The sequence below is a fragment of the Maylandia zebra genome, linkage group LG14 (genome assembly GCF_041146795.1).
Source record: "Maylandia zebra isolate NMK-2024a linkage group LG14, Mzebra_GT3a, whole genome shotgun sequence".
In the NCBI taxonomy this organism is placed as follows: Eukaryota; Metazoa; Chordata; class Actinopteri; order Cichliformes; family Cichlidae; genus Maylandia; species Maylandia zebra.
In genome coordinates, this window is record NC_135180.1 from 15,190,501 (window position 1) to 15,208,684 (window position 18,184).

Genomic DNA, 18,184 nt, shown 5'->3' on the forward strand with positions numbered 1-18,184 from the left:
TGGTTTTTTGTGGAAATATTTAGTTTCATTTTTTGGTTTTTGGGGCTTATAACACAGGGCGCTCATGTAATAACACTGGGATTTGAAGGGTTAAAACAACGAAAATATAATTAAAACTTTACATGAATATTTCAGGGAGAAGTAGTTTTACAAGGTTGGCTAATTTAAAGTGGAATAAGATATGGATATATGGTCTTTTTATGGCGTGGCTGAGAATGGTCCCTAGGGTGATGGGTGTGAGTTTTTTAAAGGATGGCAGGAGGGTTAAATGCTTTCAATCTAACATTCACAACCCGAGAAGTGCAGCCTTGGGTTGAGTATCGTGTTCATGGATATTTGGAGCGAACCACCAATCTGACATTAGTAGGTGAGCTCCTCTACCTCACACATCCACCCCGCTCTCACTCAGCACTCCGTCCAAGCCTCAGTCTTCATCTTCACCACTATCAAGACCCAGGGGGGTCCTGTCCTAAATCTTATCACCACTGGGATTTCGTTCTGTCATGATGGGTCACCAGAGTTTAACTGCCAAACACGTTAACTATTATTACTCTATCTTAATAAATCATGTTCAATTCTTCTCTATATTGAACCTATTGTAGTTTTGAAAAGCAAAATCTGCAAGTGAGCTAACAGTGTAGTAGGATGAGTGAAAATCAATGTAATTATACACTGAACACAGGAGAGGGAAACCAGTGTAAGAGTGAAGATGGGTGAATTTAAATGCCCGGGTGCACAAGAGAGGTGAAGAAGAGAGTGCCGGCAGGGTGGAGTGGGTGGAGACGAGTGTCAGGGGTGATTTGTGACAGAAGGATAGGGTTACATGATGGTAGTGAGACCTGCTATGATGTGTGGTGTGGAGACGGTGGCTCTGACAAAAAGACAGGAGGCCGAGTTGGAGGCGGGAGAGCTGAAGATAGTATGGCAGATATGCTGGAAAAAAGGATGCTGAAGATGGAGCTGCCAGGATGGAGCAGATGTGGAGGGTTGATGTGACAGAGGAGGATGTTAGGGACAGGGTGAGGCTGCTGTGGCGACTTCTAAAGGGAGGAGCCAAAAGAACAAGAAGATATGCTAAAAGCAGGAGACTGCGGTCCCCAGATATGTGCTGCATTGCTGCAGTGAAGTCACTCTAAAACAGTAAACTTGTAAAGTTGTGTATCTGCCTTCATGAAGCTAATCGTGTGATACCTTCACACATTGTTGGGAATTGTGAGTCTCTTGCTGCAGCGGTTACCAGCTGTTCGTGAAATAGTGATAAATGCTGCAGCAAAGTCGTCAGGATCCGTGCACGTGTGCGTGCGTGTATACCCGATACAACCGAAATCTTTTATGTTGCACTTTTTGTCCCCTGTTCTCTTACCTCTCCTCTCTTAATGGGTCTTGAGGGAGTGCAATGTATTACCTTTTCTTATCACACTGTACCCATGAACACACATAAGCATTGCACACACACACACACACAGAGTCTGGAAAAGGTTCAAGCTCCACTCCTCTGTATTACAATCTGTGGAGACAAACTGAGAACAGATGAGAAAAGTGCTGATCCAAGGAAGTGATTCTAAACTTTGCCTACGCCACCGTATCAGCTTAGTGCTGCTGAGTGGAGATATATGGCTGGGCAGTGAAAAAGTTCTGTCTGTGCAATGAATGAATTTACCACAGTTCCATCCGCATGATAGTTTTACGAGTGTGTTTAGACAGAACAGCTTGTTTGATGTGGCCCTTTTAAGCTTTTCCACGCTATTACGAACTAGACGCAGCAAGCTTTTTTTCTTCACAGCACCTGAGCCAAAAAGGAAAAAGAACTACACTAAATTTTCTAAACCATGTACTGAGCTGCAGCTTCTCCTCCCTGTCAAACACACATAGATACACAGCAGGCAGCAGTGGAGACAGAACCCAGACGAAGTTGCCAAAAAACTACTCTTATTAATGTAATTGCAGTCAAAGCAGTACAAGCCAGTAAGAATATCATATCACTCAACCTGTAGAAAAATACAATATTTTTTAACCGTTCCTACCCATATTTGATTGTTTTACATGACCACTGAGGTAATATTAGTTACAAATATGATCAAATGTGTCTGTATGCAGGTACTCTGATTGCCAAATGGTGTCAAAGTCTTGGTGCCATCTCTTTAGCACCATTATCTGCTTGCAGTGAATTCACTCCAGCAGCAAAATGAGGAGAACGAGGGCGATGACTGATGATAGTGCCTGTGTTTAATTTTATTTCTACGGATCTGCTTTATTGTGGAAAGCATGAGGCGCAAGCTGCATACATGTGAAGCTAGAGGTGAAAGGAGCAGAAGCTCTTTTCTCAGGAGGTGGGTTGCAAAACAGCTTGCAGGTGCGCAGCAACTCTGTATGAAATTTGCCATCTGGGTGTGTAGAAGGGTCAGCTGAGCTATCGGCTGAAAGTTTCCAAGATAACGCTGCAGCTGTAAACCTGTTTGTGTGTGAGATATTTGTGTAATACGTATATATAGTTAAAGAGAAATCTTTTAGAGACAATAACAGACATTATATACTCACTTAGTGGTGGTACAAGTATTTTTTCAAGTACACTAGCAATGTGACGAAAGCAGATAAAACTGATTATAAAGTAAGAGCAAGCTGAAAGAAATCAACGTGAAAAGTGAAAAATGGAAGATGAGAGCGTGAGCGATATGAGGAGAATAGGATTTGCTTCTCTGCTGAAGGAGCCAGGTTACTTTTCTCTCTTTTTTTTCATTGACCCTTCTTGAGCCGTGGTTTTGAAAGGTCTCTGAAATCCTCAGTAGGCGACACTCCAACTGATTCCACGTCTGCATGAGCACTGCAGCACCCCTTAAAGCAACATTTCACTTTAGTCAGGCCCTTTTTTTCCCTCTCTTATGGCAAACAGTATTTCTGGTAACATCACTGGGAACAAGGAACTGTTAGTTACATTGATCTACAATCATCAGCTGTGCACAGTATTTTTTTTTTCATTTCACCTTGTAATGAAGAAAAGCAAAGAGAGGACAGAAGCATTGTGTTTTACAAATATGACACAATGCACAGACAATTAAATACTCAGACCTGCTGTGCTTAAAATCGATCAAGTGCAAATGAAGTGACTGCAGACAATCACTGGTCCTCAATCAGCTGAAAAGAGTGTAGAGGTTGATGCTTTTGTTGTCCAAAGGTAAAGGGACAGCAGATCTATGGCTCCCCCTAGTGTTAAAACTTGAAACCAACACTTAAATAACAGGACTCCTCTCAACCAACTTTATGCCTCTTTCTTTTGATCTCCTTACCAGAGTCCCAAGTGTCTCATTTCGGATCTTATTTCTCTAACCCACACCTCCTCACTCACACACCCACATCTAACTGTTAAACATGCTCCTTAACCCTCCAGGGGCTCATCTCACACCCACGCCATTACCCCTCCTGCGCACTGCACCATCGGTACAAATTAGGCATTTAACTGCTGCTCTTATCTCAAAGACTCATCTTAAAATAGTGGTTGAAGAGAAAGTGGTTCAGCTTCACATCCCAGCCTTGCTAGAAACACACACATATATATACACACCCATCAGCGACCTCCAGTGGGATTTTTAAAACTGAGTTAAACGGATGTGTGCTCGTAACTCAAAGATTATCTTTAGAACTTGTGATACTTTGGCTGTGGTCGGATTTGCCAAAGGCTACAGACTTACCTTGAAGATCGGCTAATAATTTTTAAGGGAAAGGATGAGCGTGCGTCCAAGAGACACAAAGTTAAACTTGGCAGGGTTCCCTTCCTTTGACGTAAAGCAGTGTGGGAGAGTAAGATGAAGCTCCACTGTGGCTTTATCCTCCAGTGACCTTAGTGAGACCCAAGGAGAGCTCTCCCTCCTAAATGACGCCTAGCACCCCTCATCAATAATGGACAAATATCAAGGAGCAAGACAGTCGTGCTTTTCTAATGTTCAAAGGCCGTAGCAAGGAGAAGAAAAAGTTCAAATTACTACACCTCAGAGAAAACATCGTGACTTTTTCTTTTTAACATACCAGTGCTCAGATCTGTGAGTCTGTGTTTGTCTTTCATGGATTTAATACCAAGTTGCAAATTCCTTTTAAAACCAAGAGAGTTTCAAAGAAAGGTCAGACAAGCATAGTGATCCATGATGAGGGTTTGGCCCGATCTGACAGAGTTAGGTCCTGTCTGCCACTCTCCCAAAGAGCAAGTCAATAGGACAAACTCATGTCCTATTGGTTTACGCAGTTGGAACATCAGAGGGTGTGTGTGTGTGTGTGTGGCTGAGACACAGCACGAGGTAAAGAGGAGCCAGAAAAAACTCATAGCTGCACGTATTCAGAGTCCAGCTGATTTTTCAAGCTGTGGAGTCAATTATTAATGAGAGTCATGTAAAGAACACACTTTAGCTCACTCAACAGACTAATGAAGCGGAGATGTGTGTGAAAGTGTTGCCCCCACTATTGGACCCGTATTGATTAATCATGAATCAGTGTAACAGAGTAACAGTAGAACTGATTCTGTGCTGGGAGTAAGTTAAGGGTTATGCCTTTGTTTAAGCATCTGATAGAACAGGATAAGCCACGGGGAATTAATAAGTCACTTTAAAAATAACAAAAGTGTGTCTAAGTGAGAACAAGAAGACTGCAAAAAAGCTTCAAGCAATTCTTCCTGAGCAATAATCTTTATTCCTCTTCTTTTAGTTTGTATCTGCTACATCTAACACTTTAATCTGCGTTTAAGTAAAAGGGCCTTCACAATAAAAACCTATTTAACCATCTGCCAAATCGCTCTTCATGAGCAAAATGTAACTTGTCTGAACATCTGCACAGGTGATTTCACTCATACTGTGTGATTGCAACTAACTGTGCGAGCGTGCTTGATTGATGGCACTCTCCATTTCCTTCTAATTATTCTGCACCTGTCAGAGCAGAAAAACCTACTAACTTTATCATTTTTTTAAGGACAGCATCAACATTCATTACTCTCAGGCTCAATCAAAGCAGATATGCAATCAGCCAGAGCTGAAACACCTGTGTGAGTGGGCAGGGGCCATTTGTCTGAGTACACGTAAATCAAGACTGGAGCAAATATGGCTTTACATAAGAAGGGTTTATTTTTAGTAATAATAACTTTATTCGTATAGCACGTTTTGAAACACACAGCTACAAAGTGTTTCAGAGTTTGCCTTGTTGACATCAGAGGTCAGAGAAAAATTTAGAGACTGCTTCAAGCTGATAGAAAGGCAACAGTAATTGGAAATAACCACTCATTACAACCAGGGAATGCAGAAGAGCATCTTTGAGTGTACAACATGTCAAAGCTTGAAGCAGGTGAGCTGCAGCAGCAGAAGGGCACACCAGGTGTCCCTCCAGTCAGGAAATAAGAACAGGAAATTGAGGCTACAGTTCACACAGGCTCACCGAAACTGAACAATAGATTGGAAAAATGTTACCTGGCCTGATGAATCTCAATTTCTGCTACAAAATTCAGATGGTAGGGTCAGAATTTGAGCATAAACAACACGAAAGCACGGCTCCATCTTGCCTTGCATCAACAGTTCAGGCTTCAGTTTTCTTGGCACAATTCGAGTCCCTTAGTAACAACTGAGCATTGACCACCCGAGTATTGTTGCTGAGGACGTCTATCCCTTGTAACCACAGTCTACCTTCTTCTTATGGCTGCTTCCAGTAAGATAACACACCATGGCACAGAGTTCAAATCATCTCTAACTGGTTTTTCGAACATGACAGTGAGTTCACTGTACTCATATGGCCTCCACAGTCACCAGATCTCAATCCAACAGAGCACCTTTGGGATGTGGTAGATGTGGAGATCTGTGTGATACCGTCATATCAGCAGGGACCAACATTTCTGAGGAATGAGTTCAGCACCTTGTTGAATCTATGCCGTGAAGAATTAAGGCATTTCTAAAGGCAAAGAGTGCCCAACCTAATACTAGTAAGGTATACTTAATGAGTGTATATAGCTGTAGATGAGCACTTGGTTTCAGTCAAGTGATCCAGTCCTTTACGAGCGTTGGCTTTAACAAAGACTAACAGTTATCAGTTTTTCCAGTCAGCAGGAGCGTTACCTTGTTTAATTTCTTTCCTGGAGTGAGACGTCTTGAGGATCCAGTTCACCTATACATGTCAAAGCCTATAATATAGCTTTGTATGCTATAATAGTTATATTTAATAGGCAATAATGCTAAGATTACTAAAGCTGTGAGACAATTGTAAAAAATAAATAAAGTACTGCATCCTTCCTGTTGTCATATTAAACTGGCAGAATGAAGTGGTATGACACTCATACTAAGACTACCTCAAATTTGTACTTGAATAAAGTGCTTGAATAAAACTATACTGCAGCTTTAGCGTGTAACCTAACTGAACACGATGTACAATAAAATCCCTGATTAAACAGACCGCCCTATCTTGTAATTACAGTACAAAATGAGGCGCTCTCTTTCTCTCAGTCCAAAGTAATTTATTACATGACTGGTTCTAAGCCAAAGGTGTCACAGGATCTTGGCTGGTCTAATACCAAGTGTGTAAAGCTCTTCACAATTTAACACACCCTCTACATTCATAATAGAAAAGACTCTAAAGCAAGAACTAATGCAGGCACCTTAGATTCTTTTTCATTTCTTTTTATTTATTTGTGCAGAAATGTAGACTGTGATGCACAAACTGTAGACTTGTATGGTATTTATAAAGTTAGATAAATGACTGCACGCACGCACGCCACTTCTGTGACCGGCTGACCAATTAACTATTTAAAGAGGACACCAGCTCTTCTGTTAAATATTCACTTGTTTTCCAAGATGAATAAAGGATGAGCAATTGACGCATTTATCTGAGTGTTTGTGTGTCTGACTGTGGCGTATCTGTTTCTGTGAGTGTGTGCATTTACTCGCTCCTTAACTCACTGGTTAGGAGCGCAACTGTGCGTCTTGGTTACAAACTACAGCTTCCCATCTCTGACAAACGCGCACGCACACTGTTGCACACAGAGAAACAAATACATACAGAACACAAAGTGAGGAAGAACAGATTAGGCTCTAAACTCCGTGACGCACCGCAGAGGCTATAAATAATATAATATTATCAATGTGCTTGCTTAAAGATCATTTTTAAATCATTTGTATTTTTTTAACATCGTTCATTTCCGCTCACCCAATACTTTGCTTTTCCTTCTCTTTGTGTCTGTGAGTAATAAATGGAGTGCAGTGCCTGAACAGTTTCTCCTTACATAGGCAAAAGTTTGAGCATAAACACTGTGGGGGAACAGAAGGGCTCCGGTCCACAGAGCAGAGGCTTGTGACTGGTTTTAGTCAATAAATTGTCACTGCTGCTCTTTGGGTAGTCAAACACAGCTGTTATATTTTATTATTTAACATTTATTTATCTTTCTCGTGCTTTGAAGTGATGTGGAGTACAGAAACAGTTTCTGAGTTGGGTTTGCAGCTTAGGGTTCAAATCTCTTATTCCCGATTTAAAGTGGACACGAAACATTACGTGTATTGGGGCTGGTTTACACCATGCAGCACTACTCTGCAAAACTGTCAACTGGTGTAAAGCTGGATTTAAGGAATAAGTCTTTAGAGGTTTTTGGTTGTCTGTCCCTGTGTGTTGGCCCTGCAACAGACTGGCGACCTGTTGTAACAGCAGTCTGGCGAGGAAAGAGCGGCTAGCCGGTCCAGCGGGCATGTGGTGTGGAGGTTAGCCGGATAACACGGAGCCAGTCAGTTAAATTAAACAACAGACCTTTATTCCTTGTCAGCAACATAAGACCATACAAGCCAGGTCTCCACGGCTCTACACTGTCCGTACATACATGGGCGGGGATCGGTAGTCGCCGGTGCCAGGCCGTTACAACGGTGAGGTCTATCCTGAGAACAGAACACGAGCAGCATGTAATGGCTGCCACGCTATACTCACACACCCCCCTAGGAGACTCCCCCCCTAGTGGTGCTATAACCCAAAAGGTTTGTTACACTGTCCAGGGTGTACCCCGCCTCTCACCCTATGACAGCTGAGATAGGCTCCAGCGCCCCCCGCGACCCTGAAAAGGATAAGCGGAAGAAAATGGATGGATGGACGGATGGAGGTTTTTGGAGAATGTGTAGCACCACCTTGTGAGAGCACAGAAAGTGATGTCACTGGGTTGGTTGGTTGTTGCTATTAGACTTACATTAGTTGGTAGATGTACGTAAGATGCAATCAGCACCATCTGTGTGCAATATTGAAGTGTAATTTAAGTTATCTCAGGGTTCAGTCTCTCTTTTCCCAAACATACGCAACCAGATTACAGGATAACAGCTGAAGCATGATCAGGAATACTGACGTCCATCCAGCACGTCCATAGAGAAAATAGATTGGTGTGTGACCAAAAACAACAGGAGCCTCCGAGGAAGACATGCCACGATTATAAAACCTTATTTCATGCTTTGGTTCAGAAATTCCAAGCCCAAGTGTAAATGAAGGAAATCTATGGAGATTTTTCTCTCCAGATGCATCCTGATAGATTCCCGACATTCTTTGGTAAGAAACTTAAGAAACTTAGTTAGTTAAAACTCATTGGTGCTGAAATCGCTTTCTGTATCCAGCTACACAGACAGTTTGTTAGAGCAGGGATTACAGTTGTAAATTAGTCCTATTACATGTATAACCCTTTTCCACAAGTACCTACTCGGCTCAACTCAACTCGGTTTTTAGGGTTTTCCATTAGGTGGTCGTACCTGGTACCGGGTACTTCTTTAGTACCTGCTCAGCCAGGTTCCCAAGCGAGCCAAGTCATTTCAAAAACATGATGCCAGCAGTCCGCATCTCACCAATTAGTTTGTAAGTGACTGTCACAGGGTGGAAAGGGACAAGTTATCTAAGTTTTTCTACTATGCATGTTTTGCTGCGTTTTACCTTTTTAATATTTTAATATTGTACACTGGTTTATTTTTATGAGTTTTACTGCATGTTTTAATGGTATTTATTTGGTGACTTGTCCTGGAAAGACTCCGCCCCTACCTGATAATAAACTGATCACACCTGCGAGAGATCCCAGAGAGGCCAATAAGAGGGCCTGACAGACCAAAGGAAGGGGTTCGACCGAGAGGCTAGAGAGACAGCCAGGAGTAAGTGGTGCCAGGCGGCAGCGCCTGCAAGCCGAAGGGGCTGGTGGAGCTGGGCGTTAGGAGACATGACCAGCGACTGGGGACGCGCAGCGGGCAGTCGGACGGCAATAACGACAAGAGCCAGCTTGTGCACTGCGGGAGAGCAGAAGCAGTGAGACAGCTGGTGCCGATTTCCAGTTTTAAAGAAGCGGCGGGCGGAGTTCAGAGCTCTGCCCACCCGGGGTAAGTCTCTGACTTATCCCTTTTTATAAAGTAAAACTGTCGAAAGGAATAGTGACTGCCGCTCCCTCCCTTCCTTCAGTGCATCAAGACGCGAATGCAGAAAGGAAGGAGAGGACTCCGCTGGGTTTCCCTTTTACTTCGCTGGATTTCTTAACTCCCTGGGACTTTTAGGTCGTGGCGCAGGCCACTGGACTTTTAATGTTGTGTTTTATTGATTTTTATTGTGTTACCCCTTGGCCAAGGTTGTTCATTTTACATTTTAACTATTTAAATATAACAAATTATATTTTAATTATACAGTTTTTTAATCGTGTACTTTCCCTTGGCGGCTTCACTGCTCTGTCCGTTTGGAGGAAGGTTTCCTTCCTTTTAAAAACACAAAACATCTTGGAAATAAAATCAGCCTTTCCGCTCCGTTACATGACGTCAATCAAGAGTCATGAAGGCGAAATCAAAACTGCCATTTTTGAAACCCGGCAACAAGGGAAACACCCATTAACAAAAACAAAAAAACAAATCCGTGGTCCCTGAGACAAAAAGTGAGGTTGACACCAGGGGTGTCAAACTCACTGACACCCCTGACAGGCCATACATGGCAGGCCACATACAGCCCACTTAAGTGGTCCAGACCAGTGAATCTCCCCTTCCTGTCAGTGTAAAGAAGTCCTATATTTAACTGTTTTTCTACAAAGTAAAAGCTGCTATGAATAAGAAAGAAATCTGTCAGCACGACTCTTAAATGTGTAAAATTACAGAAAAAGTTCTGGTGACTCTTTGCCCAGACAGTCCTTATTTTGTTTTGTTTTTTAATTTTTAACTGTACTTGTAAAAAAACAAACAAACAGAAATTTAAAGTATATCGTTAAAAGTCCAACATTTCTGCTTGTACTTGTTTGAGGTGAGCAGCAGATCAAACAAATTAAAAATCATAAATGGCTTCAAGCGCACACGCTCTGTGCTACATCCAGACATTTCTGTATCTCTGCCATTCAAAGACACTTTTTTAATAGTTAATTTTATGTAATATTGAATATTGATTTACTACTAATAGAGAGAAAACACATGAGGTTCAAGGCCTGGACAGTCAAGCAGAGTAGGTACAGGGCTCACGTCCACTTTGACGTGGCCTTCACTGGCCTTTATGGCCGGCACGGTCGAGCAGTGGTTAGTGGTGTTCTCCCCTGATTCAAACCTCAAGGTTGGCTGCAGCCTTCCTGTGGTCTCTCTGAAGTTTGCATGTTATCTCTGTGCCTGCATGGGCTTCCTCCACCAACCCAAATACAGTCTTGTTGGGTTAACTGGTTATTCTAAATGGACCATAGATGTGAAGTATATAATGTGCTGTATGGTTAAAATGTGATTTCTAGTTAAAAGCAGTAAGACTAGTACATTACATAGTACTGGAGTTCCTTTTTGATTTGACATACCAGTAGCAGAACCTGGGGGATCTGTTATCAAAGAGTAGCAGGACTGGTGGTGCTCTATAGTGTAATTCCAGCTAATAATCTGTTATTTTTATACATTTTAATACATGAAAAATGTCTCCAGGTCAAGGGAGGGATCATTACTGCCATTAGAAGCAACTATAATTGTAATGAACTGCAAACTTTTACTTTTATGTATCTTCTGCAAGCTCATACCACCTTAAGACACTTCTATTATAGCACAAGTTTACATGCCCGTGGTGTCTTTCCATTACATACCAATTACTCTAACACTGGCAATCAGGATGAGGAGTTCACAGGTTCACGGGGGAAAAAAGTGGTGCTGGCCAATCATGAAACATAAAAAAGTGCAGCGGAGACAAAACCATAAAATTGGAAAATTATGGGGATGTTGAACACATAACACAGACTGAAAGCTGCTGTGTGAGTGTGTGAGAGAGGGAAAGCACTGTGCAGGAGTTCAGTATTAAAAGTCCTGTATGAATGCGGGCGAGCTTTGAGCACTTCGGTCAGCAGGATTGGAGGAAGATTTATTTCTATCCATAAAGTTTATCTGGTGGATTATATCGAGTATTTCATTAGATAAAAGTTTAAAAGGCAGTCTTGGTCTTATTGTTTCAGCTACAACCTCAGTGGTCTTTATTGGTCTGAGAGCAAGTAAAGAGTTCATATAAAAACGTCTTTCATACTCCCAGTTTCTCCTGAAAATGCAAGAAAATGTCAACGCTTGGGAGGAAGAGCAGAGTAGACCTAATGGACACATTTCTCATTTGATATCAAGAAAAATAAGATGCTTTTTTAAGTGTGTGGAGCAACTCTGACCAATAAAAACACAACACACTTTTTACACTTTATATTGTAATCAACTTCAGACTGAGTCTACTATAATCTTATGAAAGAATTTAATGCCTAAATTATGACTAAAACAAAATGAAATTTTAGTCATAAGACTATCAGACTCTCAGAATTAACATTGATTTTGCTGACTGGTGAGTATCCGCTGACTTCATACCTGTTGATGTGAACTACCTTTGCAGTACAGAAAACCCAGAGTTAACCCAATAAGTTATCCGGATAAGCTGAAATCTTACTTCATGGTACAGACCTCGAAATACATTCCTAACACGATAAATCTAGGAAAGTCATTTCCAGTGTTTTACAATGTGGAGAATTTAATTCACATTCTGAAAACAGCAAAGGCAGAGTAGAAATGGCTGATGCACACAGACTATGAATTATGCACAGAACAAAATCAGCAAAGGCTGCAGGGACAGAGAAAGAAGTGAGTGACAGGGGAGGAGAGAAGCAACTGCAGGGACAATGTAACTCTGTCACCTTCACACCACAGTCGATCAGCAGGCAGAGCTCATTTAATCAGATGGACTGACAAACATCCAGACTGTCTGAAAACACACACAAACACACACACACTGGCAGTTCAGTTTGTATCACTTCAAGGGAATTTTCATCGTCTTACAATCATTTTCTAGAAACTTAGCCTTGACTTAACCTGGAAACAAGTCTCTATACAATCATTACAGGGTCTTTTTGTCTCCATCCCCTTTTTAGGTCCCCATGATGTGACTGTGAAAACATGAGCAATACAAGTACACACACACGCGTACTCACAAACACACATTAGTACACCCAAGAGCACATGGCATATGCTTCATAATGTGACCTTCTGCCCCCTGGAGGTTTGAATTCCCCTTCACTGTTGTGCCCTTACCCAGCATTCCCCTGCTGTATCCAATAATATCATGGCCTTTAGATTAATCTTTTTCCCCACTTGGCTGATTGAATTGATGTCTGTTTTAATTCAGCGTGAGTAATCAAACATCGTGTGCATTTGAGTGCGTAATAACTTGGAATCTAGGTTAAAAGGGGATGTACTTGATTCACGCTTTTTGTTCGTCGCTCTGGAGGCTGATTGAACACACAACTTAGCTTTCAGCTTGATATTTATTCATTGTAGTGGAGCGTTCATGACTAACGCGCACTGAGTTGATGTCAAAATCCATTTCCAAGGCTACATTCTGGTACCGAGCGATCACCGTCTCTCTAAAATGCTACTTACAGTGTCACAGTGCATCAGTATCTCCCCGACTAGTGTTAACATTAGCCCAGAGAAAATGTTAAATGCATATGTTCTGAAATGAACATTATGTTGTCACCATAACCTACATAGTCAGGGCCATATTAACGACATAATGAACATGCACACACACTGAGGTAATTTGCTGTCTAACAAACACTCACTGATGCTCTTGCACAACTGAAAGGACTCACCCACGCCCCACAAACAGGCACGCACACTCATGAATAATAAACTAAAGGGCATGTGAGGGCACTCTGTTGAGCTCATATCTACATGGAATTTGCCTCTTCTTCCTCTTTCCATCTGTGCACTTTGGATCATTTGAAAGAATGCCTGTGTGTCTGTGTGCATGTGTGTTCCTGTTTTAAACCCACCATACACTTTGCAAATATCAGGTTGAACCTTTTTGCTTGCAGAACTGAATTAATTCTTCGTTGCACTGATTCAATAAAGTGCTGGAAATAGTCCTCTGAGATTTTGGTCCATGCCGGCATGACAGCATCACACAGTCGCTGCAGATTTCTTGGCTATACATCCATGATGTGAATTTGTTGTTCCACCACATCCCAAAGGTGCTCTAATGAATTGAGATTTGCCTGTGGAGGATATTTTGGTACAGTGAAAGAAATCAGTTTTGAGCCCACAACACAAGCTTGTGTGAAACTGTAGCCTCAGTTTCCTGTTCGTTGCTTTCAGGGGTGGAAGAAGGTGTGGTCTTCTGCTGCTGGAGCCCATCTGCTTCACAATTGAGGGATGCTCTTCTGCATACCTTGGTTGTAACGTTAGCTCCTCTGACCTAAGACATTAACCAGGCACTTGTTCACGTGGATCCATATCATCTGTTCTCATGATATGGATCCAGTCCATCCATCCATAGAATCACTCATTAGCATCATCACAATAATGCTGATCCACGATCAACATTGCAGTTGACTGTCACATTGTTGTGATGTCATAGCTTTCCAAAGTAGGGGCGGGGAAGACAAAAAAAGAGGAAGCTGCTGTACCGAATGAGAGCCCTCACAGGCACAAGGACGCCCTCTTGCTATGACACAGATCTTTCAGATCTGTTAACCCTAAAGATGATTATTCAAGAAAATCCCTGTAGATCAGCCTGCCAACAACCACACCAACCTCAAAATCATCTTTCTTCCCATTCTGAAGCTCAACTTGAACTTCAGCAGGTCATTTTGACTACGTCTGCATGCCTAAATGCTTTAAGTTGCATATGCTGCCATGTGATTAAACTGATGTGCATAATAAAGTGGTAAGTGTACAGTTCGGTTGCGCCAGGTTTGGATCGTCCATACATAAAAGCCACTATACTTTACTTTTACTTCTTAAAATATAATATTTAGACACAGCACCAAAAAAGCTGGCCTTGAAATTGCTTTTAAGTGTTTAAACTTGTGGTCAGGATTTTTCCTCTTATAAAATATTAAAGCATCATAAGAACAGATTCATTGTTTTAAGGGATCACGAGCCAAAAAGGTTAGAAAAGGCTCTTTATGTTTTGTCAAGTCACAACTCTCCTCGGCTCACCCCCACAGAGCTGGCAGGACTTTAAAGGGAAAACACATTTAAAGGTCACAGAGGGCACTTGACTGAATTGCATCTCTTCCTTTGGGGTGTTCATGTGCTAATAAAAGCATTTTATTAATATCTTGTATGTAACCTGTTTTTGGGAGGTTGAAGTCATGACTGGTTTGGTTTGTTTTATTTTTTCTCCACACAAAAAGACCCCCCACAAAAAAATTGCCTTTGTTAGAAAACACAGTTGTAGATAGTGGACAGAGAGCAGACGTAGCAAAGGGCCTCAGGTCAGACTCAAACCCAGGACCACCTCCTTTGATCACCTGCTCACCCGATGAGCTAAACTGGTTTTATCTCTTTTATGGTTAAAACTAAGTTCAAAGGTTTCATTGTTTTGCATGCTAATGCGGGGAAATGCTTTCTACTTAACAAAATTTCAAATTTCTTTCTTATTTGTGTGTGTCTGAGTGAACGGACTGCTCAACTTGACCACCGACAAGCACGCTGACCTGGAAAAGGTCGTAGGCAGCCAGCTGTTCTATTAGGTTACCATGGCAATAGCCACAAACTTTTAAACACACACACACAGTCCCTCGAACGCACATATGCCAATATGTCCCCAGGCAAATGCTAATAGCGAATGGCCATATGAGCTCCTTTAGCCAGGTTGATCCAACAGAGATACAGACTCCCATCACACTCCTCTCTACACCCCCTTTCTCCATTGGTGGGCACAGAGGGGTGATGGAAACGGTCTGAGCTGCCAGATCTTCTAAACCAACACAACAACGGAATAAGTTTAGTCCGTGTTATTATTACACTGACTGTAATACAGTGAAATATGTTGGCAGGATTTTGCAAAGAACCACTGATGAGGAAGCCCCAGGGAACGAATGACAGAAATATAGTTCATGGAAATGCTAAGCCAGCAGTGTCTCCAAATATAAAACACACATGGACACTAATTTTTTAAAACCACACTATGCAGTCTTATTGATTTACTTTGTTGAATAAGAATATTTTATTTCCTCTGATTCCCAAGTTGTTTTTTTATTCTGTTTTGTCAGTGTGGACTCTCAGTTCACACTGGATGTTTTTTTAAGTTTCTAATTAAAAAAGAAACATTTTTAAACATTTAAACAAGTTCAGGTACAAATTAAGATTAATGAGCTCTAGCAAGCTGAGGTAAACAACAGAGAAGGCTTTACTCAAGCTCATCCCCCTCTCGTCCTCTCCGGAGACGACCAAGCGATTCAGGCAAAGAAGCTACGTGTTACTTTTTTTGCCTGGGGGCTGAGCAGCGATCCACAATGTCCCGATCACACTCGCTCAAACCACTCGCCAACACGGATTAAAATTATTTATAAAGCACTCAGAGCTAATGATCAATTAGCTTGGGAGTTTTAAAAGAGATCAATAGTTCCCATTATGCAATGGGCATTGCAAAGCAAGCATGACCTTAGAATCATGTAAACACAGAGCATGTGGGGGGAAAGCTTGAAAAACTGTTTGATTTTTATCCACGCTTCTCTTCAGATGTCACAGATGTAGAATCAAACAAAACACTAATTATAAAAAACTCTCTTCAACCCCCTCAGCCATTACTAACTCTTTAAAGAGAAATGATAAGTCTGTCAACATGACCGAACATGACTTCCTCTCACAGAGACACACAGGTAAGGTTACCTGTAGGCCATGCCTGTCTGACTCTTCACCGTGTCGTGCAGCGACAGCGAGTGGAAGTTGAGGAACTCCTCCAGCTGCTTGAGCTCCACCACACCGTTGGGTTTGTTTGCTGTCCACAGCATCAGAGGAGGGTAGGGTCGCGTTCCCGTCCCCATAGAAGTCTTTCCGACAAGCCTCCCCTGTCCTAGGCCGTGAGCCTTGACCCCATCCTGGCCTCCACCCTGAATCCTGGACCCCTTCTGTTTCGGGTTGGGGATCTCCGGGCACGTTGCCTTGTACAAGTACATCTTCCAGCTTTCTTCTTCACTTTATCCTCCCCTTCAATCGCTCCTTTCTGCTGTTCGCATGTCCCACAATCATGTGCGCTCAGATTAATCCAGGTAGGCCCCTCACCCACGCACAGCTACACGGAGCAGAGGAGCGTGTGCGTGAGAGCATCTGATTAAATCTTAGTGTGAAGTATTCCTCCAAAATAAAGCTGCACAAGTCCTCCTCTTATTAAAAACAAAAACAAAAGAACATCCAGCCCTGAAAGGAGCCTTTTTTTCAAACTGAAATCTGGAGTCCAGTCTGTCAGCAGGCTGCTCGTCCACACTGGGAAAACAGGTTACTTCCTTACATGTACTTCTCCATGCACCAGGCCATATATGTTGTCTGCACATATACACACATGAAGACAGATTAACAGAGGGCCAAACACACAGTCCCTCTCCTCTCACACACACACACGTAACACACACACACCCACACACTGATGCTGTCACTTTGCCCCCTGCTCAGCCAGTCTACATTATAAGCTCAGTTTGGTTTTGCTCCCTATTAAATAGCATGGGAATCTGGGACATTTTTTTCTCCCTCCCTCCCTCTCACTCTCTCACTCTGTTTCTCTCTCACTCTCTCCTTCCTTTTACCCCTTTTTCCTCTCCACCCCCCACCCCCTTATCCTCTCTCCCACCCTGCCTTTCCTCATCATCCCTCTTTTGTCTCCCAGTATTCCCTCCGTCACAAGCCCTTTCACTTACTCCTGATTTTCTCTCTCGTCTCTCTTCCAGCATTCACGTCTCCTGCCATTTGCTTTTTGTCAGCCCGTCTCTCACACTCGTTGCACTTTTAAAGCAGTCACTTTTTTTCACTTTCAACAACCTTTAAATTCATTCTTTTTCATCTTTTTTGCCTCTGCCCTCTCTTTCTGCTCCTTCTTATTCTAAACAATGTGTACTCTGCAGTTCTGCCCATAACAAACACGTAATATAAACACGCAGACACGCATACTCGAGCAGACGCTTGCACACGGCCGATGGCGTGTTATTCAGTCGTGCACAGTGTAAGGGCGGCGTTTTCATAATTAGGTAAACCAAAAAAATAAAGTGGAAAAGCCTCTGTTTTCTCGTCTTTCCTTCTTCTTGACTGCACAAACACACACACACACAGTATATAATCTCCCCTCTCTAGCCTTCTCATGGGAGCGTTCAATGACATCATGTCTGGTCCTCCAGTGAATTGTGGGAATCATGAGGAATGCCACTCTTCCATATCAGGAAATTTGAGTTAAGATACACACTGTCACTCTTTCCACAAGTAGACACATACACAGATGATGGAATTTCAGTCTTCCATCATCTGTGTGTGTGTCAGTATAGAGCAAATACTGCCTGACTGCTCCTCATTGTATCCTGCAGACATCCAGTGGCAACAGCCAAAAGCTGTATGCAGGAACTGTAGAAGCTACGTGATAAAAGAATTTGTTTGAACGTGGGATATTTCGTTTTGGGGTTTTTTGTTTGTTTGTTTTTGGGTTTTGGGGGTAAAAACCTCAAGGCTGACTCTTCTATACCTGCAGGACGTGAAATTATGGCTATTAATGCAAAAGTGACACATGGAGGTTGGTAAAGAGGCAGCTGTGCTTGTTGTCCAGCAGGGTGGGTGGAAAACCTGATCATGCCTGGCAGCTGGAAGTCATCTGAGCTTATGCAACGCCTGAGTGTGTTTACAGTGTATTTATGGACCTGGAATATTCACGTCCATACTATGCATCGCACACACCTTCGACGCACATACATTCGAACAACAGATGCTCTCTG

The 18,184-nt window shown here is 42.3% G+C and overlaps 1 protein-coding gene across 2 annotated transcripts in view; it reads right to left on the reverse strand.

Moving 5' to 3' along the window:
- kcnab1a (potassium voltage-gated channel subfamily A regulatory beta subunit 1a) overlaps positions 1 to 18,184 on the reverse strand; it is a 136,500-nt gene that overhangs the window by 112,908 nt on the left and 5,408 nt on the right. The window contains exon 1 of one of the 2 annotated variants that reach the window (XM_004561356.4): positions 16,104 to 16,916. The exons of the other annotated variant lie outside the window; for it this stretch is intronic. Coding sequence (XP_004561413.1) covers positions 16,104 to 16,390 — 287 coding nt within the window. The 5' untranslated portion in view covers positions 16,391 to 16,916. Of the gene's footprint in view, positions 1 to 16,103; positions 16,917 to 18,184 lie in introns of those variants that run through there. 2 annotated transcript variants of the gene reach the window in all.